Source organism: Vollenhovia emeryi, unplaced genomic scaffold, assembly GCF_000949405.1.
Source record: "Vollenhovia emeryi isolate VEMERY1.0 unplaced genomic scaffold, V.emery_V1.0 DF939216.1, whole genome shotgun sequence".
Lineage (NCBI taxonomy): Eukaryota > Metazoa > Arthropoda > Insecta > Hymenoptera > Formicidae > Vollenhovia > Vollenhovia emeryi.
The window spans coordinates 572,259-594,946 of record NW_011967150.1 but is presented as its reverse complement, the minus strand read 5'-3'; the positions used below and the strand labels follow the sequence as shown (position 1 = coordinate 594,946).

The following is a 22,688-nucleotide window of genomic DNA, read 5'->3' as shown; positions in this document are numbered from 1 at the left end:
AGAGGGGGGGGGGCAGGTATAGAGAGCGACAGGTGCGCGGGCACCCACGTGGGTTCTTTGAAGCGTCGTCGCGGATGGTGGAGGAGCGAAGAAGAAGAAGGAGAAGAAGAAGAAGACAACGATGACGACAACGACGAAGATGACGAAGAAGACGAAGAGGATTACCGGCCGGCTTCCTTGTGCCGGCCTGAACAGACCGGCACCCGCTCCACACTCGAGTTGCCCTCACGCCAAGTACACGTGGAGGGGTGAATATCGCACTGGCGTAGAATCCACTTTGCCGGGGATATATCACGTTTCTTTTCCCGTTTACGCGTGGGTGTTGTACACGTTTATTAATGTATCAGTTGCTTGAAAGACGAATTATAGATGTTACAAAGAGATCTGTAGCTCTCCTCTATTTCTTACCTCGTTCTTGCGAGATCACTGTAGATTTTTCGATATCTCATTCAATCGAGGACGTTGTTAACAGTGATTCGATCACATGACAGTGAACGGCTGACGAAGAGCGGGGAAATCCAGTCGTGGCCGGTCGGATATCCCTAAGGCTATTTCTCGACTACGCCGATGAAAAAGACCGCGGCGAGAGCCCGGCGTGGAGAGTGGGAATAGGTAGTTTCTGGAGGGGAAGGGCTAACCATTCGGTAGCAAATGCTGGTAACCCGTCGCAAGGTCAAGATCAGTCGGTTAATCCCATCCAGTCGGCTGAGGGCCTTGCACCTTGCACAACGAATAATTCTGCCTCTCCGTTTGTTCGCAATACGTATATATGTTAGCTCGCGCTTCAACGCGATATACGTGACAAATAAATTAACGTGTGATTAACTAGCTACCGTCGCGATACAATAACGCTTGGAGATTAAATAAATTGTTTTTAAAGAACGTATGGCCTTATCCGATCTACGTTGAAATTCGTCAGCGATGGACCTTTTATGTGACACGCTATCTACAAACATCTAGTGTTCTACTGGACCGTGATAAATGTGTTTTGATTTTGTCCCACCGAAACGTTCTATTTTAATATTACGGATGTGCCCAAAATAATTATTCGTTAAGTGAAAGTATCCATACAGTGTGGTAAATCCTTAAAATACTTTCCACGCGGGTACCTGTTATGGAAACTTGCGTATTGATACCTAGAGAATTTTCCTTGGTCCTCACCAATGATCAGTCATCCTGCAAAAATCTCTTCAAGAATGATTCGAGTACATTAGACGTGAGAGTTTCGGTATGGTCAAATGTGTTTATACCATCGGGAACCTTGATCTATCCGTTTCAAGGATCAATTAGGTTCGACAAGATCGATCTTTATTCCCTCCTTGATGACAATGATGTAAGTATGAGAACCGCATATTTCACATAAATACTTTTATATAATTTATATTTAAAAAATCTTTATCTTTACTTAGCCTGCTATAATACGATTTAATATATCGTGTTATAGCACCAATAAAAAATATTATATCAGTTTTAAACAATAACAATAAAATAATGTATAAATGAAAATGTAACAAAATGTAACAAAATTATTCTAAAAAGATTAAATTTTAGATGTCTATATTAATTTAAATATGGCTCTCTCTCTCTCTCTCTCTCTCTCGTGTAACTTTCAATGCTATCATTCAGCATAATATATACAGGGTGTACTAAAACCACCGGATATCCTTTTAATCGCAGATTCCTTAGAAAATTTCAAGAGGAAAATTCTAATAAAAAAAATGTCGAGGCTATGATAGTTTTCAAATAATAAGTGATTATATTTCACAAATGACAGGTCTGAGATTTCGCGCGCTCAGGCACGGCGACATGACGAGTGATAAAAGTGTTCCTATGTGTTTCGCGAGCGAGCGAGAACCAAAGTCACCGTTTAACGGGACAGAAAATATTTGAGAAGACGTTGATCCGGTTATTTTGAAAACTTGAGGATAAAGAGAGGCAGGAGACTAGATTGAATCCAACTGAAAATTCCAAGTTCACTCAGAATATCGGAGATCGACTAGATCGAAGGATATCAGTCTGATTAAAATGCTCATCATAGTGAATCCATCCCTTTTATTAATAAGACGTTACACAAAGTTAACGAAAGAAATGGTTAAAGATAACAAGAGGAACAATTAATTCGAGAATGAATCGTTAAGTCTGTTGTGAAAGTTGTCGCTATGCTAAAAAGGGCGATATTCGTAGCAACACCTTTATCACTTGTCGTGTCGCCGTACCTGAGCGCGCGAAATCTCAGGCCTGTCATTTGTGAAATGTAATCGCTTATTATTTAAAAACTATTATAGCCTCGACATTTTTGTATTAGAATTTTTGTCTTGAAAGCTTCTAAAGAATATATGATTAAAAGGATATCCGGTGGTTTTAGTACACCCTGTATATTTATTTTATGTTACACATATATTGATATATCGCTTTGCACTCCATGAGAAAAAATTGTTATCAATATTACTTGACACATATCAATGTGTTACCGAAAAGGAATTCGATATCAATACACATATCGTCGATGTGCTTTTAGATCAGACGTGAATACGGCTGCTACGATGAAGTCTTCTTTTCCAATTACAATCTTAACAAGCGACAATGCAATTGGATAAGATTTCTTCGTATTGTTCAATCGTATGATGAACAAGTTAATCTAATCGGTACAAAGGTAAAGGGTAAGTTGAAAGCAACATAAGTTTTTTAATCGTACACTGTTGTACACGGTGTGGAACACTTGCTTATATTATTAATATAACTTTATTTATCGTGTAAAAAAAGAAATAATAGAAGAATTAAACCAAATATGTAATACAAATTATAAATTAAGTAATAAAAGGAAAAAGGAGCATTAGTAGTTTTCTTTTGAGATATCTTGTTTATTTTTCACATATTACTTGTTTCTTTTGCTATGTTCGATCTTTCACTTTTTGATTTAAAAAATAAAAAGATCTCGTAAGCGGTTAAAAGTTTTGGTGAAATAATATTTAAAAGTTACATGGTTGAGATATATTTTAATTGGAAATCGTTTATAGTCTGTTGAGAGTATTTTAATGTTAATATCTTCTCATTTCGTATCTTGCTCTATTTTATATATTTTTCTTATTTGTCATTTCTTCAGGTGAACCTATATTTGAGGTAATAAAGAACGTTCAACCGGACACCGAACTAGTGGCTTGGTTCCTGCCAGTAACGCAGCAGGACTTTGTTATCATTTCGCACGATGTATGTTCCAGATCGGCAATCTACAGGTGTACGATTGATTCAATTTTGGACGGTAAGTGAAAGACGTAGGTATAAGCTTATTTAGAGATATTATCACTAAACATTATTGGGAAAATATCTTTTCAATGTACTTGAATTATTTGTAAGAAATTTCCGGGAACTTTGGCAACATAATCTCGTCTCTCCCATGTCTAAACCACGAATAAGCATTTGACATGGATTGTACTTTTTGGGTGAAAGATTGTGACAAATAAAAATTTAACAAAACAGAAAAATATAAAAGCTTGATTTAAAACATAAATTGTGATTGTTTCAATTGTAAGTTGCCATTTCTCAAATTGCACATTCATGACATTGGCAAAGAGGAATGATATAAAACTAATTCTGGGTCAAAAATAATTTTTTTTCTTCCAAAAATCACTTTAAATGTTATATAAAAATATAATCGCTTATTATTCTCAAGTTATTGATAAGAAGAAGAAGGTAATATATGCAGTAGTAGTGCAGAGTGTGTACATCTACTAATAAAAGTTAAAAGTAGTACAAAGATTACAAAGAATATTTTTAATAGTTAAAATATAAAAGCAATTTGTTTATGAATTGTAAGTTTAATGAAACTTCCAAATGTAATTTCTCGTGAAATACTCACCCGTATTAAATAATAAAAAAAAAATAAGTTACAGGTTACAGTTATAAAAAGAACGAGCCTGTTACCTATTGTCATTTGAGATTTTTAAAATCTAAATTATGTAATTCGTATTTACATACCAACTTCATTGTTTCATGTCCAATTTCGTTTTGTGCTCTCTCATTTTCAAATTTACAAAGAATATCACGGTCCGATATTGTAACTAAGGATCGCCTAGCTATCTCGCAGCTATTGTACTGTCCTTTATCTTCGGTTTGTGCGCGCGGGAATGGTGGCAGCCTGCACATTTGAATCGGAAATCGCGTACCTTTTGTGATCCTACCGACAAAAATGCCGACCGCGTATTTGCATTTCAGATCGTTTTCGACGATCCTGTTGTTCTTTCTCCGATTGCACTGCGATTACTGCTAAACGGCCGTAACAGCGATCGATCGGTAGGGAGATCAAAGATCAACGTGGAATTGCCGCAACTATTTTTCTTTCATTTTCACTTGATTTTACTTGGCTAGAATAAATAAAAATTATTTTTATAACTTATCCCCCCCCCTCTCTCTCTCTCTCTCTCTCTATTCTAAACCGCTTAAAAATGAAATCAATAGATAATTTTCATTTTTATTACTTATCACGCAGAATCCCCGCTGGACTTATCGATGACGCTACTCGCTCATCATTCTTTACCACCGATATCACACTCTTATTACGAGTTGGATGAATACGAATCGACGTCCGAGGAATCCTCATCATCGACGTTATCGTTGGCCGGTGATCACCTCGATTGCAGTATCCTGACGACAATTAAGAGAGGAGAGAGGGTTTTATTACCCTGCGAGGTCTGCGGCAAATCCTTCGACCGGCCGTCTCTCCTGAAACGACATATGAGAACGCATACAGGTATGAAACGAAGTGCTAGAGTTTATGATTAACTCATTCGAGCAATGAGATTTCTTTGTATTTAACATTGACCTGTGATATTTTATACATAGGAAAATTACGTATGGAATTAATCGACATTTTGTAATTTCCGGATATCTTAAAATGCTGTTGCCAGATTCAATATAAAGTTTTGGACACCATTCTTATCAAAAGTCACTATTTCCAATAAAATTTTTAAACGCAACAAATTTTAATTAATATTAAATTTTATTAACAATTAAAAAAATAGTAAAGCTATATTTCTCTCATGTAAAAAGTAATTCAGTTTGATTTTTCATTCTAAAAACTTTCTATCTTAATATATTATCCTTTATTAGAAATTCAAATCAATTGTACTCCGTTTCAATCATTTAATCAAGTTTATTTGAACAATCTTAAAACAAGAGAAAATCGTAAAATGTTTACGTACATCTCGATATGATATTTTCGTCTTCGTAAATTAAATAAATTGTATAATAGCTCGCCTAAGCTGTTGCACGATTTATGGCAAGTTGCACAGTTTTTCGAAATCACGATTGTTTTTGATAATGGAAATAAATTATATGCGTTTAAAAAGAAACAGAAACTGTTGCGCCACGTTGTCTATGTATAAATCGAGCCAGAATCATAAAATGTAAAAAATTAGTGACGGTAATTCAGGAACAACATTAAATTGAAGGGGAGAAACCGCATGTCTGCATGGTGTGCAACAAGGGTTTCTCAACCTCGAGCTCGTTGAACACGCACAAGCGCATTCACAGCGGCGAGAAACCTCATCAGTGCCTCGTCTGCGGAAAGAAGTTCACAGCCTCGTCAAATCTCTATTATCATCGGATGACTCATATCAAGGTGAGTGTTCGATATATATTTGTTACATATATAATATAGTTTCTCCATTTTTCTTCATAAAACACTTGTCTACAATTTAATGCCTATATCATGTATACAGTGAAATCACAATCTTCCAAAATTTTATTATAATTCTTTCATTTTGATAATTTACCTAAAATAAAAATGTTGTTTCAATCATGTGAATATTTCTATTTTATGGTCAAGTAGTAAATTATAAGTAATGGAGAAGCAGAATAGGGAGAAAATTCTTCAGTTTTATGAAGATATCATTAATTACGGATCAATTTAGTTCATTTATAACATAAATAAATCGGCAATAATAATATATGTAACTTAATCAGTTTGATTCTTTTGACTCTTCTCTCTTATGTACACATTTCTAGATTATACATACTACAAATTACAATATTTCCTTCTCACTTTCTTTTAATTTAACTTCTGTCTGAATTAATGGATATCCACTTATGAATCAAAATGATGTATTACATTTCAGAAATCTTATATTATCCGAAGCAATTGATATATCTCTTTCGATCAAATGTGTATCTTTCAGTGAAAATTTATTACACTTTATTGAGATACTTTATTTACACCTTTATTTACACTAATTGTGATTTTACTGTAATTCCCTGGGAAAAAAACGTTTATATCTAATCATATATGAGTACATCTAACTCAGACATAAGCATGTATGGATTTTGTTCCTAGCCAATTATATGAGACGTAAATGTGAGTTAGATGTACTCAGATATGATTAGATACAAACATTTTTTTCCCGGGTTTGTAGAATATACATTATGATTACTATTTTAATAATTTTGTTAGTAAAAGTCAGCATATGAGTTTGACATAATTTTGTTTAGATAATAATAAGTAATAAACCAACTTATTGGTCAATCATTATTATCCAAAAGTTGGATAACAACAATAATAATAATAAACTAAATAATCGGCAACAAAAATTTATAAAAAAGAATTTAAAATAAAGTAAATTCAAATCCTAAGTTTAAACGACAAATATAAAAAGTCAGGATTGTTTAAATTATAGTTTAAGTAATTATTTATTTTAATATACTAAATAGAAATAAGAATAAATAAAGTAGTCAATAATTGTTTTTTAATCGTTAAGAGCTCCTAAATCCATTAAAGAAACACTGTCCATGAAGATTATTCAGAAATGTAAAAGAAGAATAAAATACATACACGACAAAATAATAAAATATGCAAAGTTTACTAATAATTAAAATAAAAGAAAGTCAAATATTGGATAAGTGAGCGGAAATGGTTAATAATAAAAAAAAATTATTATTGGAGAGAAACAAACAATAAATTATTAATAATTTAATGAAATAAGAAATACAAAAGACTGAATACAGTATGTTATCTGCTTACCTGTATAAATTTGATCTCATCTCTATCTATAATCGCTTGTAAAATTTAAGAGCAATAAAAATCTTTTTCGCAAGAGTAGCCCAGGACACAAGTTGCTATAAACATCAATTTCAAATTGTCGGAATTGTCATTAATCGCGGACGTTCGTAATCTTCTTACGTGCTTGTACCATGCGTGTTCTCAACCTCTTTGCCTTTCGCGTAAGCCTGGTAGAATTGGAGTGTCTAATAAAAAAAAGGCCGAGCGATGATGATGAAAGACGATTGAAGAAGGAGTAGTGCATGCGCGGGAACAGCCGAGGATGCAAAGTTTTTATTTATCACAGCGGAAACTGTATGAGTTTCTCTAATCCTACCCGAAGTAATGATATCTCGGTAGCCATATAGGTTGGTCTGTGCCATCAGCTACTGTAATTGGCCCATTACTTGCTACCGCATGGAATGCGATCCAATTAGAGAGACAGAGAACGTACGGAGCCGGAGGCTCCTCGCCACGTTACTCACCCTCCTGGCTCCCTTCCCCCTGCTGCTCTCTTGCACACGTTCTGCAGTCATCCCGCTGCTCCTTCCGCGCGATTTGTTTTGCTCCGATTTTCCCTTTCCGCCTCGCCGTTTTTGCCTCTTCTCGCTCTCCTTCTTGCTGCAAAATTCTTCCGAATTTCATCTCCTTATCCGTCTCACGAAATTCTTAATGCTGCAAATGTTTCGACAAAAATTGGGCATACTTAGTTGTAATGAATACGTTCGGTACTTTATTGTTCTAATTGTTGCGCGACTGCTGTTTTCTGTAAATAGAACACAATTGATGTTTATTATTGTGATGCTTCTCATATCTGACATTATTATTATAAATTAATTTTTGCGCTTTTACTTTTTGATTTTATTTTCTCGCTTAAAAAACTTGTTACAAAACGATAAAGAGAAATTTAAAATTCTTGGTGCTAGAAGGATGATATTTTTATATTTAAACGATTAAACACAATGTTCTACATGCATTTTATATAACTATAATTTATCTCATTTAATCAACAAGTGATAATTTCATGTTAATAAAGATCTATTTCAATTAAATGTAGAAATTTTCGCAGTGTCCGACGTCTTTATAAAAATCCTATTTTTATTACGACATATTCTTATCTAATTAATAATATAGGAAATCTCAATTATTACATGGAACACAGCTTAGTCCTTAATCATGTGTCTTTGAAGCCCTTTGAAAAGTGTTTCGAGCTTCAAATTTAAAAGGCAAAAGTTCACGATTAATTTCTTTTAAATATTCACGCAATTATTTTATCGTTTGCAATTCGCTTCTTTTATATGTATAGCTACGAACGCCGAACCAAACCTCGCAGAGCGGGAATTTACGCACACGTGTTCAAACACGTATCGCACCCCATACGAGCAGGTGCATCCGAGATTACGCGTGTAAACGAGAGAAGGTATATCGTGTGCACGCACACGCGTACATCATGCAGAAGAGAGAAGAGGCGACGTGTTGCAGGCGGCCTTAACGAGCCGCGTACACACACCGGTTTTAGTTTAGCAAGGTTATTTGCTAAATGGCCTTCCTGCCTCCGTGAATAATTGCCACTGGATATGCCGAGAGCGCGACCGAACCATTTTTAATCGTTCGTCAAAAAGGCCCCGCCGCTAAATCATCCCGTATGATTTTCAAAATCGCGTATTCTTTGTCAAATCGTCAATTTTCTGAATCTACTTAGCCTTAGCAAAAAATCCATGACAAGCAGAGATTTTGATTCTAAAATTATGTATCTAATATTGAAATTTAGAAATTGCAATATAAATCCGAGAAGTGCCGTAAGAAAGATAGGAAAAGCAAACATATTTTATTATATACAATATTGGGTACCCAATAAACTGTTCTGTTGCAACAGAATATATAGATGCTACTTGTAAAATTTCCAATTAATTACTTTGATAGTTAATTTCCAAATATCAGTTAATACGCAGTTTCAAAAATGTTATTCTAAAGCGTGGTCTACAATGGCAGTAGGAGTAGTGGATTAAAGAAGTAGGCGTTAGACATAGGCTGTAGGATTAAGGTCCCCTTACGCCCGAGTGTCTACAATGGCGTAGAGTAAGGATTATAATGAGCCAATCAGTGTTAACCAATGTTATTACACAAATGTTACCGTTGTTGGTGAATATGGATGTGCGAAGAATTGGATTTGTGTTATTTATATTATTATGGAGTCAGCTCTTGACTCTTCAATGGCGTATTATGCAAACGAAGAGATCTATCGGTCGGAGGTGGTGGGTTCGGCCTGTGAACAGGCGCAAACGAGATCAGGGTTTCAACTTTAACTTATTTCGTGAGCTGATTATCAGTGGCTGAGAGTAAGGGAGTAGGTCGTACGAAATGGAATTGAACCATTTTGCTTACAGCCTTACTCTACGCCTACTACACCGGAAACACGAGCTTACTCCGACGTCTTACAGCCTTAATCCACTACTCCTACTGCCATTGTAGACCACGCTTTATGTTAATGAAAAAAACGAAGAATATATAAAAATGTACAAAATCGACTCGACCATCGAGGCACATGGAAATATTCATCATAATAACGAATCATTGGCTGTATTCAGCAGGAACAACAATTTGGTAAGCGCTTGGCAAGTCTTCATTACAATTCGTTTCTATACTTAGAAACCAGTGAGAAACTAACAAAAAAGCAGAGCCCAATCATATAAAAAATTACTAAGCGCTATTAAGATGCTTGTCTGCTGAACACAGCCAATGAAAGCTGATGAAAAACATTACAGAAACAGCATGATTATTTCCCATAAAGAATCTGATGGTTCAATTGTCTGTAAATTTGAATTACTTCGTCCGCATTCACTGTAAAATATTTATTACGCTTTTCCAGGAAAAACCACACAAATGTTCACAATGTTCAAAATCATTTCCGACGCCGGGTGACTTGAAGAGTCATATGTACGTGCATAACGGACTGTGGCCATTTAGATGTCATATTTGCAGTCGCGGTTTCAGCAAACCAACCAATTTGAAGAATCACATGTTGCTCCATCTGGGCAGATGCTCCAACAAGAAGTACATCAAGTCTATCTCTGACTTTTGATCGACTGTTACAATTTGTAATAATTTTACTTAAAATTTTGTTAATTACTAACGTATGCATATATGTATACGGATAATTTGCATTGTTGGTCAAAAACCCATAATTTAATGAGACAACAATGTGTGAACGCAATTCTACTGTACGGCGATTGATTCAGGTCATACTTAAATACATTGTATTTGATCTCATCTCCATGTATCGGATATTCGTGTACTTACTACTAATTTCTTGCAATTATAAAAGATTGAAGTGTTTGAAGGTTCTTACTGAAGAAATAAGAACTACTTTGCTAAAATACAAAATGTTTTATTTAGTGTTTTAATTATAATTTGCGAAACTGTAGTGCATTAACATTAGGAATCCAACTTTTGTCTGAATATTCACTATCTGAGGAATCAACAAGATTTAATAATAACTTCAAATACTCTCCCCTTTCTGTTGTATTCAATTTAGAATGATAACACAAGTTCTAGTAGTGAATAATATACAAATATTTCAGCTGTTACTAATGCTCGAAAACTTTCCATCACTTGCGTGACATTTTTTTTTACTTTTTCACAACTTCTCCTTGTTAACAATATTGCTTGCAAATATTACAAATTAATAAAAAACAGCAGGAGAGACATTCAGCTACATGCAAAACATATGTTATTCATATTTATTCATATTTTACTATATTAACATACTAATTCATGTTAGTTATTTATATTGAATACAACTCACATGTCAAAACTTTATACTCGCATAAAACAGCTATTTCAAGATTTTTATTGTAGAAGTAGGAAAATTCTCTCAAATACAATAAGAATTTTTTTTTAAATATAAGAAAAAATATTCAAGGTTTTAGCAGCAGCTATAATGGTATTTTTACAAGGTCATACAATACTAAAATATATGCAGTAGGTATTCAGGTATCTGAGTATCCGGTGCATTGATGGAAAAGTGAAAAATGATGTATTGATGGAAGAGTTAAATGTGGAAACTTATGTTCCATATATACCTACGCGATTCATATGTACACAATGGAATTATGATTCCATGACTAGCTAAGCTTTGTGTCTTTTACTGTTTTTGTTTCCATTTTTCTCTTTTTTGTTATCCAGCACTTGATGACTAATAATAAGAGATATAATTGTTAAAAATTTAAGTTCATGACAAAGGTACTATTTAAAATTAATTAAATAACTAAGACAATATAAATAAAAACCTATGTACAAACATATAAATTCTTCAAGTAAAATGTAGAATGTAAGTTGCCATTTTTTAACAACTAAGTTGTATAACAATTAATAATATGGTCGCATGTTTTAAGAAATGTATTTGTATTATATATATATGTATGTATGTGTATATGTGATAAGATTGTCATTATAATGTAATTTTCCTCTATTTCGACTATTTCGGCGACAAATTCCGTTGTATCCATTTTGCCTAATGTGTTGAGATATCTTTAAATAAATATCGTCACATATTTCATAGACAATTTATTTGATTGGATGATTGATACGTGCTTTTTTAACCGGTGTAAACGCATTGTTAATGCATGCACGGGGTAATTTTACATATTTTTAATTTTATCATTTCGACTGTCGGAGTACAAAACGATGGGTCATACATATACCTTCTGCAAGTATTCTACTAGATGGAACACAATTTGGAGATGTTTAGATTTTCACAATTCATTTTCTTTCTTTTCTTTCTTTCCTTTTTAATTCAATTTTAAACTCGTAGGTACCTTTACGTGATAGGGCATGTAATTGCTATCTCTTAATATTAGTACATGCCACCAGAGCCACCGCTGCCAAGTCCGGCTTTTGAGTCGACAGGTACTTGTTTTTGGAAACAGTCCTCCAAGAACTGTTCCATGGAGAGATACAAATGTCTCTTAACGCCTGCCAAAGTGTGACTTACATCTGGATATACCTGAATAAATCAACAAGTATGTATGTTTGTACATTTCTAGTTACACGTTATAAATTTTTAGTTATTTTTTGCAATTTGACTTTACATATTTAATAATACTAAATTTTACATCAATTAAGTTGAATTTTTACAGTAATTATTTATAATAAAGAATACAACTGTGATGACCATGAATAAACAATACACGTTTAACTTTTGTATCTTTTAATAGTTCTAATTATATTGCGATTTATGCTTTATTAATTTTATAATGGAAAAAGAAGTCTAAGACAGGTCAAAATGTTGTCCATTTATGTATTTATATTTTACTTGTATATGTATACTGACAATTGTCAGCAGGAAAACTTGCTTTAACTCTCTTCCGCCTTGTTTTTTAATATTAATACATAATTCTTAAGTTATAAAATAATGTCAAGTACCATCCAATATTTTTTTACTGACTCATTGTTAAGTCACTTGTACAAGAAGTCTTATGCAAAAATCGTCAAATTACCTGCTGTCGAAAGAGTACGCCTTCTTTAGCAAGATGACGGGCAAGTGCCATGGATTGTTGGAATTGGACATTGTCATCCGCAGTCCCGTGTATCAAATAAAACATCTTATCGTGTAGGTACTTTACTTTGTCATAAACGTTGGATTCGACATAGCCTTTGTAATTGGATGTCACATTCGGTAATCCCATGTATCTCTCAGCGTACGCAGAATCTGCATTAATAATCATTTGTGTTAAAATCAGATAATAAACGTAAATGCAGCATTAGCAGTGCAGCCAAGAATCACATTTTTAATACATATAACGGGTCTAGAGAATTCTCCTATAACATTTTCCATCCACTCGCATACTAATAAGTGAAGTTTAGCTATACCTTCATAGTTTAACAACATTCTACTTTAAATTGTAAATATAAACACTAATTGAGGTTCATTAAAGTTACAACAATATCGTTATTATTTTATCTCTTGACAAATATATATACATAGATTTGTAAATTTAATTTATAAAAATTATATGAAGTTATTTACTTATGACTCTTGAAAATGAGTAAATTTATTTCGAAAGCATATTTAATTAATGTTTGCTAGTAATATTTTATAATGAAAAAGGGTGAGAAAGAGAGAGAATTATGTGTTAAAGATTCTTTAGTCTAATCTAGAATAATTTATGTTGATCATTGTATAATTAAATTAGTCATAATATTAAAATAATTCGAAGGAATAGAGAGCTAAAAGCTGTGACAGCTCGTTAGTGTCTAAATAATGTTATTATAAATTTATTTTGAAAATAATTATTTGCTTTAAAAGTGCCTTTGTCGCATCTTATTATATTGCTTCAGTTTTGTCTATAATTGAAAACTCATTAACTGCAAATATATTTTCTGTTACTATGTACTTTTAGCATTTAAAGTATATATTTTTGAAAATTAATCCATTATCAGAGTTCCTTTATAAAGGAAGTTAAGAAGTTCGATTATACTTTCAAAATACAATAATCTAGCAATTTACAGTACCATAAAGTTCCCAGGAGACAATAGGTGCGACGCTTATTCCACACTGGAACACCTTTTGTTCTGGATGAGCCAAAACACGAGCAGCGACGAAACCGCCATAACTCCATCCCCATACGGCGACTCTTCGTTTATCCACAAAGTGCAGTGAATCCCGTAAGTACCTATATAATTATATAATCAGCGATGAAATTAAGCATCTTACAAGTTTGAATTTATTAGCGTAGTTTCAAACTCTCTGATTGCTCCAAAAAATAAAAGTAATATTTTCAAGCAGATTTCAACTTGGACAAAATATTAAGGTAATATATTAATAAATATAAAAACATATATAAAAATAAAATATTTTTTTCTTAGACCAGCGGTACTTTAGGATATACATGTGATTAGCATCTTACTTACTCTGTAACTTCGAGTTGGTCAGCCACTTCTACGGAACCCAGCCTGTAATAAACTTCGTGAAGCAATTTATAGCCTTGTCCTCCGCTTCCCCTGCCATCGATCTGTGCGACAATAACATTCCTCCGACTAGCCAAATATGTATTCCAATCCACTTTAAAGGTCTCGGTGACTAATTGTGATCCAGGAGCACCATGCCTGTAACAATAAATATTATCGTGTATAGACACCATATAGTTTATGTTAAGACTATATGTTAAGACACTTTCATTTCAATGTTGTTATAACATTAAAATTGACGTCAATGTTTGTCCATAAAATAACGTCGATCGATTACACCGTTAAAACCATAGGACATATAGTAAATATAAACTAAGCGTCCCATTGAATAAGCTGAAGCTTGTGAAGAGAGAGACAGAGAAGATGTAAGAAGACTTTTTACTCTGTCTCACCATCGTAACAAGGGAGAATCAGGCAGTATAGTACTGCGCAGGCACGATTCTTTTCTTTTACGCTGGTGTAAGACAGAGAAAGAAAGACTTCTTAAATCTTCTCTCGCTCTCTTCACAAGTTTCAGCTTATTTAATGGGACGCTCAATCTATATTTACTATGTCTATGGTTAAAACACATATTACACAACGTTACATGTTAATGAATATCATTATAATAATGTTATATTGATGTTTATTTGCTTGCTGGGCAGTGATTACTTTTGAATTTTAGATTGAATACGTGCAAAATTCGAAATGTACATTTATAAGCAGTTTCTATCATAAAGTGATAGATTCGAATCTACTTATATTTGATACACTTACACTTGAACAACTAACGGATACCGCGTAATCTCATCCTCTCTTAGCCCAGGCGGTAGATGCAATCTCACCTGGGCATTGTATCCACCACTTATTTGTACAGGAAATGTTTTCACTTGCGGAAGTGCAATGTTCGATATTCTTTCCTGTAATAAACATTTGTATGAATATTTACATTATATGTGGTACATTTTTAAGATAAAAAAAATTGGTGGATATTTGGCGATGAAAATATATTCAATAGGAATGTGGTAATTTATAACACGCGCAAAAACATACGCGTAATAACGTGTTATTCTGCAATGTTGCAATGAGTCGCGGCACGGACATTTCCATTTTGTAAAGGGCCACGGTAGGTATACCAGGTCCAAGGCACTCAAGAACGAAATATTCGAAGTCTGTGGACGGGAAGATCGCATTGTGATATTGACAAGGTGGATCGCCGCTTTCTGAAAACACAGAATGCATAGGGCCGATTAATAGAGTTATTCATACATTGAACAAATGAAATTATTACAATCCAATTGTCATTATAATATTTAAAAAATTATATAATTATAAGTTATTAAAAAGTATATGATGTGCACGTATAACACCATATCAATACATTTGATCAACAATGCATTAAGTGACATTTTTTATGAAAAAGTTATATGAATTTACAAAAATAGAAGGACCCCATGAAAGCATTCATACCCACTCCTTCGTGCAGGAGCCAAGCCACCTGCGTTTACAATGTTACATCGTGCAGCTTACATTAGGTTACAGCAAGTGAAAAAGAAACTCGAGCCAAACCAGATCTAGTCATCAACTGTTTACAGCGTTTACATTATCGCGATCTATCGTGAATAGGTCGAATATAAAGTATAAGCGGTCTGAACACGCGGTGTAAACTAAGTCATTAGAAATTACAGATTCAAAATGATTACTTGAATTTCTTTTCAACCAAAACAAAGTCTGAGATCATTATAAATATGTCTTTTCACGGTATAATCTAGAAAATTCTCCTTCTCTTAAGTAATAAAAATTTTTTAGGGACATATATCTCTTTTCACATATTTCTATCTAAATTTTTGTATTGCGTATTCAATTATGAGTGGTACTCTATGCTTTGATTCGAAATAGATATTTTAACTAACATAAATGTTTTAACAGTATTTTTATTTATTACACAATATCCTTGGAAAATATTTTAACAAATTTCAAACGTTTTATTCACGAGACATTTCACGCATGAAACGAGATACGAATAATTAATGGTAGCACTTACTTAAAACATTTCTGTTTTTCAGTTTGTCCTTTTTGGAGATATCCTTTGCTTGACGATGTTCTTTACTGTCAGTATGAATTTCATAATGATCATGCCATTCATTTCGATTGATGGGACTATTCTGCCAATTTGAAGAACTAGTTCGATGTTCATTTTCATCATTGTTCGTCATGTCGGACGAAATGGTACACGTGAGGCATATAGCGGGCCGCAAAGGCGATCCCATACGAGGAAGAGTGGCGCTTACACGATAGAGATGTCTTTGACCCGGTCTCATAAATGGAATACCGATGAAATATCTGGTTGAAACGCGAATTATTTTACAATACCATCTCACAATATTAAATCGTAAGCATTTATTTAATGGGTTTACTTGCTCACATAGTATTATTTGTTTGGTCCCATACTAAAATCCTAACAACTTCAAATTTCCCATGCGTCAAAGGCACTACTTGTTTTCGGAGTACGTTAGTCCAAATTATATGTTTGTAATATCCCGTCGGTCCATCTTTCACGGGACTTATTGCAATGTAACTGCTGCCATTTACTGAAAACAGAGGGGCTTCTGGTGGTGTATCCACCCACGCACCCTCGCCCGATATTCTTTGAATTTCCTAAAATAATAAATTAACAATTTTAACAAGTGTTAACTAAGCATACTTATTTTTCGTATTAAGGTAAAAGATTATCACATTCAATTTTTAATTTAGAAAATACTGAGAAAAATGTATTTAGAAAATAAGAATGGTTAAAATATAGACTCGTAGTAAATATAGAAATTATTAATATGAATACTATTATTGGTAAACGTTTGGAAGTCATCTAGCAGGGAAATTGCAGTTGTTTTTGTAGCAATTAATAAAACAAGCTATAAAAATATATGTACATATGGTTTCAAGGGGGAGCTTGAGATTTTTGTAGAAAGAAACTTAGATTTTTCCTACGAAAACCTCAAACTCTCCCTTAAAATCTTACGAACATGTGTTTTTGTTTTATTAATTGGTACAAAGAAAGCCGCAATTTCCCTGCTGGAGCACCACTTCCAAACATTCACCTAGATATTTTTTATTGTATATCTTGTCCGCTCTGGGGAAAAAAAAGACAGTTATAACCCATTTTGGGTCCCATCATTAGTAATCGAATTATTTGGATTGTTCGTAACTCTACTCTGGGAAAAATTTTGACCGTTTTTTGATGTAGTTAAACAACTTAACATTTCGGTTAGTGCCACTTAAGTGAAAATTATCTTTGCGTTACTGAATATCAAACAGAACTAATTGCGAGAGAATTGATTAGCATTACTTAAAAATCTTGGATATAGAGATAGAACAGCTAATTGTGATTTTTAGTTACGCGGGATAAAATTCTTAAAAGATTAGAGTTACGAACAATCTAAATAATTCGATTACTAATTGTGGGCCCCAAAATCGGTTGTAACTGACTTTCTTTTTCCCAGAGCGAAAAAAAATGGCACTTACAAACCTGACAATGCCACATTGGACTTTTGCAGATGGTAATTACTGAAAAATTTTGGGCACGCGTCAGCCATGTTATGCAGACTTCCGTCAAAGATACCCACGAAGCAGTCGAGAAATAATGGTCCCTGATAGGGAAAATAGAAGTGCATTTCAAAAACAATGTCGACAGATAAATGACAGGCGATGTGCATATACTGATTGATATTAGAAATTTTTTAAATAGCAAACATACATTTTTAAATCAATAATATTACGAGCATTCCGGTAACTTAATACAATGTGAAGAAAATTTTTGAAACGCAGTTCTTCATTTGTAACAGTGCTTTTCTTCCATTGTTCTCGACATAATAAAGATTTTAGATTTGTTGTAATAAAAATTTTAATACCCGCGTTTAACACCTCTTGTCTAATTACACATAAATACTCGTATTGCGGAGTAAAATAGCAATCTATATTACAATTTGTAATAATAAGATTGCAGCGCGAGAGTTTGTGAAAAATGAAATAATAAAACTGCATGCCAGTTTTTATACGGTAGTACTAATGAACTTACGTATGTTCGATGATTGGTGGTGGTTTCACTATTTTTGTACGAATGTTTTTCGGGTCAACTAAATCGGCAACGTACAGCCGTACAGAAGGATTTGGCGTTCCTGGCTAGTAAATAAAACACAAAGTTTCTAGAATATATAATATTCCTTTCTTTTCGTCTTGTTTAGAAGGCAAAAAGATATAAAAATAATATAAAAAAGTCTAACTGTATTGGCAGTCTTTTTTCTTATTGATTCCCGATAAAAAATGTATCAGGTTTGTATCATAATCGTCCCATGATTTAACTCTCTATTATTGTTAAAAAAAGCCTAGCTTCATACACACAGCAAAAATTATTGCAATAACTTTTCGAATATATCGCGTACCTTGGGATATCGTAGGGATCGTATATCAGGATATAACGCTTTGTTTCCCTCTCCAAACCATGAAATGTGCATCTCTTCTACGAGAGAATCATTGAACGATGCATAAAGCATCATGTGACCATCCGGCGACATCCAGAGTGCCTCGCCACTGTGCAATATTTCCTCTATAAATAACAATGAGATAATAATAATAGATAACGGCTTACTTAAGCTTTGTTAAAACTCGCGTATACATTGTCTCAATATTAAAACGTGTCCTTAAGATCTTAATTAGTTATATCTTTTCATTATGACTTTATATATGTATACTAAATTATATGAAAGTTAAGCTAGAAGTGTGTCGATAGATAATTAAGTTACATATCTTTATACCTTCGTATAACCAATCTGGTATGCCGTTAGACAATATGCCGGGTACTGCAGTGTTTGTTACGCGATATGCAGTATTGCTTAGTGGACTTGTTGTATAATAAATATCGTAGTCCTGCACCATGACGAGTCCGTGTCCGCGTGGAGTCCATTGCGCAAGTAGGAGATATGGATGCCCGACCTTTTCAGGATAAGGTGTTAATTGTATGCATTCTCTGTAAAATTGTAAACATTTCTTATTAATCCTGTTGTTAGTAACTGATGTATTATCAATACTTTGTGAGTTACACTGACCGTGTATTGAGATCATAAATGACATATTGCGCTAGGTATGAATAGTGAAATAGTTTTTTCATATTTTGAGCAAGAAGTAAGAATTTATGATCCGGCGATAGAGAGAATTTTGCCGGGTTCAATCGCCTCTGTAAAATAAAAGGTCAACATTTGTTATTCTGACAATAAACCGAAGATAATATAATTCAATTTATTCCTACGGTATTTTTAGCGAAAGACTTACGAATGTCTCATTTGGCATTAAACTACGTGATACGATGTTCGAAACATTTAACAAAGAAATACCACCCCAGATATCTCGATAACATATATGGCGATTACTCGCCCAGGATCCATTAAATAATAAAGAAGATAATTCGCCGGAGAGAACCTGAAAGATAGAAATATATCTCGTTGAGCTAATTCTATCGTATATCCAAATGTACGTAATTTAAAAAAAAACTTTTTCAGAGAAAAATGTATTGCTTCGTATTTTTCATCGAAAGTATATTTTGCTACATTTTTTCATTATAGACCATATTAATTACGAATCTATCATTACATACCTCGGAGAGACGTAATCGTGTTCCTCGTACTCTGGGACCATCATCGGGAGGTGTGAGCAAAGCTACAGATGTAACAATAAGAGCTAGGACCGCGACGATCACGAGCAACGCTATCAAAATCCCACGCCAGTTTCTTTGATTTGGATTGGATGAAACTAGCTCCTGTCACAAAGGTCTTTACTAACGCTAATGTTAAAACTGATCGAGTTATTATATGTATATACTAATAAGTAATGCGAGAGCGTTGCGAAGTACGAATAAGAGAGCGATGGCTACGTCATTGTATTACAACATAAACGTGGTGCTATCAGGTTTATCTAAAATTGTTATGTCAGACAAACTTTCGAATAACTGAGAAATTAAATTAACTTTGAAAAATTTAGAGACTTTTTTTCAATCCCAGATAGCCAGTGTGCACAAATTGCTTTTATGTTGCTAATAAATACGATTAGCGTCTTGCTACGCATTTATCATTGTACTGTTGTTTGCATTCCATGTTGGAAATAAGAGATTTACATGTTCCAAACATTACACTAGTATTAGATGCTTGATCACATTACTGATCTAGTCTCAAGCATTGAGTATTAGATATTTGGTCATATTACTAGTATTGTGTTAACATTAATTGCTTAATTATATGCCTGCTGGATAGGGTGCAAATAATTTTTTTCGTAAACTATTATCTTGAACACAAATAAATTTATATACAATAAACACGTGTGCTTATTATAAAATAAATAATAGTAGGCCCTTAGGCCCTCTGCACTTATACGGGGTGTCTTATTTTAAATGGTCCACACAAATATCTCCAAAAATATGAAAGATACGGAAAAGCGTTTCAAAGACAAGACATTTGCGTGGATCATTAAAAATAATGTGTGTAGAATAGTGCATAGCTTAAAAAGCTTGATATAAGTAAGGAGTAAGATTGACCATAATAAAACATTTTTTCTTATTTTTGTGATCCTTAATATATTTATATATTGATTAGAAGATGATGATTGTAAATAAATGGTTTAAATGATCACAGAATCTTGAAAATTCAACGGAAATCGAGTTGTACTTGGCGGAATTATATCTTTATAAATATGTCGATTACATTCTTTTTTGTATTTGATATTTGAAAAAGCGTTGAAAATTGCTGATGTTGCGATACTAGTCATGTATAGAACACAAGTCGATTGCAGGAGCTTTCATGGTGAGAGTAGCTAGTCAGCTGCTGTAGCTAAAATCAATAGGGAGGGAAGTGATGTGCTGCGCTGCGTGCGTCAATGTGTTAGGAGGAAAATGCGTATCAATATGTCACACACTTAAAAATAGGCTTTAAAACAGATACTTTTAATGATCCTAATTTTTCATATATGTAATTAAGACTATATCCTGTACCAAAACTACCGTAAAATAGTACACGTATAAGATGACTAGATAACAATTTATTATTTGCTTCCTATTGCAACGATGCATTACATATAATTGGTATAGTTAATAATCAATATCACCTTTTCTACAATTCATTTAAAGTAATTTATTGACTTTGGAAATATTTGCAAAACAAGGTTGTATTATTGATCAAGCATCTTAAGCAAAAACATTCTAGTAAAAATGTTTAAGATAAAGTAATATGTATAATGCAAGAATTAAAGGATTTTATAATTAACACAACGTGACGTTTGTCACAATCGAATATGATCATATGAAGATTACTGATTTAAAAAAAACAGATTCTTAAATGCAAATAAATATTTCATAGTGATTTTAGGATCTGAGGACAAACGTGCTAATAACTTATTTATATATAAATTTCACAGCAAATTTTTGTTTATGAAAACTTTAAGCCTATTTATTTTGTCATGTTTCACCACATTTATGTGCCCCTAACGTCATTTCAAGATAATCTACTAATACTTGTTTACAAGCAACATAAATAGAATATATAAATTGTTTTAATGGAGAACATATTATCTTTTAAGCAAAATTATAATCACGATAACATAATTTCTCCGATTATATTTGAGGTTCAAAAAAATAAATAACGAGATTTATAGAAGTTTACAGAAAACTATAATAATAAAAGTTTATGAAGAGAATTCAGATATAATATACAACCGCAAGTATAATTAATTACCTCGTCGTCGTAAATATTTTCGTGATCTGCCATTGGTGGTGCAAATCGAACGAGCCGTTGCTTTTTCTTGATCGGAAAGATCTGAAACGTGAAACGACGCGGTCCTATGCGTTTATCCCATTCGATGTTGGAAGGAATTTTTACAATCGCAATTTACTCGCTGCACAAATTTCGAATCTATAACAAGAACACCTTATTTAACACCCATAGGTGTCTTACAGCTATACTCGCATCGTATGAATTTTCGATACTGAACGACGGAACATCCCTTCCGAGAGATGCTGCAGATGTAGAGCTTGCGCATTCGACAGCGGATGCTGCGCTATACACAGACAGGTGGAAAGGGAAAGGTGGGAAAGGAAGGGAGGAAAAGAGAGAGGCGAGAGAGGAAAATGTAGAGAGAGAAAGCCGATATATAAAAATATTCTTGCGCACAGCTTAAGAGATAAAGAACAATATGTCTGTACACACACTAAGTAAATGTGACATTTTCAGTCAGGCAATTCGTTTAATATTAATTTACTATTTCTAAATTATATTACTTACAAATATTTGCTCATATAGTCGGATTATATTTTGATCAATATCAGGTTTATTCCTCAGCATAAAATTTTTAACTATTTTTCTTGTGCTCGTCGACAGAGATATTATTAAACAATGTTCATCAATCAGGAGCATTTTTTACAAGCATACGTAAATTACGCGCATGATAGTGTTTTTATTAAGAATAAACACATTCCGTTGATCAGGCCGATCAGGGCAAGAATCATTTTTTGAAAGCTATAGAAATGTCAAAACATATTCTCAGGATACAGCAGAGAAAATTTATATACAGGGTGTCCTGAAATTCGCGAATCAAAATACCATAGCAAGAAAGTCGTCGAAAAAATAAATTAAAAAGTTATTTGCCATTTTTCGTTCCGAGCAGTCGTTTTTTT

The 22,688-nt window shown here is 33.3% G+C and overlaps 2 protein-coding genes across 3 annotated transcripts; one reads left to right on the top strand and one right to left on the bottom strand.

Annotated features, from left to right (window-relative positions):
* The first annotated feature begins 595 nt into the window (after positions 1–595).
* Positions 596–10,307, top strand: LOC105560953 (zinc finger protein 551-like). Of its 2 annotated transcripts, none has more exons than XM_012010498.1 (6): positions 596–1,333; positions 2,519–2,660; positions 3,104–3,259; positions 4,487–4,747; positions 5,448–5,617; positions 6,114–6,459. In XM_012010498.1, the coding sequence occupies exons 1-6, from the start codon at positions 1,115–1,117 to the stop codon at positions 6,138–6,140; spliced, it is 975 nt and encodes a 324-aa protein (XP_011865888.1). In that variant the 5' UTR covers positions 596–1,114; the 3' UTR covers positions 6,141–6,459. The 2 variants fall into 2 exon arrangements, with proteins under 2 accessions (XP_011865888.1, XP_011865887.1); XM_012010497.1 differs by lacking the exon at positions 6,114–6,459 and adding an exon at positions 9,900–10,307 and having other exon boundaries at positions 597–1,333.
* Positions 10,308–10,402: 95 nt separating this feature from the next.
* LOC105560952 (dipeptidyl aminopeptidase-like protein 6) lies at positions 10,403–22,052 on the bottom strand. Its single transcript, XM_012010496.1, has 16 exons — positions 21,751–22,052; positions 19,626–19,787; positions 19,304–19,450; positions 19,081–19,208; positions 18,790–19,001; positions 18,418–18,581; positions 18,054–18,157; positions 17,505–17,625; positions 16,404–16,636; positions 16,023–16,321; positions 15,032–15,201; positions 14,756–14,898; positions 13,943–14,137; positions 13,544–13,704; positions 12,529–12,740; positions 10,403–12,035 (listed from the first exon to the last, which is right to left on the bottom strand). Exons 1-16 carry the CDS (start codon positions 21,781–21,783, stop codon positions 11,886–11,888), a joined length of 2,634 nt encoding a protein of 877 aa, XP_011865886.1. The 5' UTR covers positions 21,784–22,052; the 3' UTR covers positions 10,403–11,885.
* Between the last annotated feature and the right edge of the window lie 636 nt (positions 22,053–22,688).

Excerpts from the sequence above, each read along its gene's own strand:
- LOC105560952 (XM_012010496.1), bottom strand. The coding sequence starts at position 21,783 with ATGGCAGATCACGAAAATATTTACGACGACGAG. Across the intron at positions 16,637-17,504 it reads GTCCAATGTGGCATTGTCAG|GAAATTCAAAGAATATCGGG; the intron begins GTTTGTAAGTGC and ends TTATTATTTTAG. Across the intron at positions 12,741-13,543 it reads TGTCTCCTGGGAACTTTATG|ATTCTGCGTACGCTGAGAGA; the intron begins GTACTGTAAATT and ends TTATTAATGCAG.
- LOC105560953 (XM_012010497.1), top strand. The coding sequence starts at position 1,115 with ATGGAAACTTGCGTATTGATACCTAGAGAATTTTCCTTGGTCCTCACC. Across the intron at positions 1,334-2,518 it reads CCCTCCTTGATGACAATGAT|ATCAGACGTGAATACGGCTG; the intron begins GTAAGTATGAGA and ends ATGTGCTTTTAG. Across the intron at positions 2,661-3,103 it reads AATCGGTACAAAGGTAAAGG|GTGAACCTATATTTGAGGTA; the intron begins GTAAGTTGAAAG and ends TCATTTCTTCAG.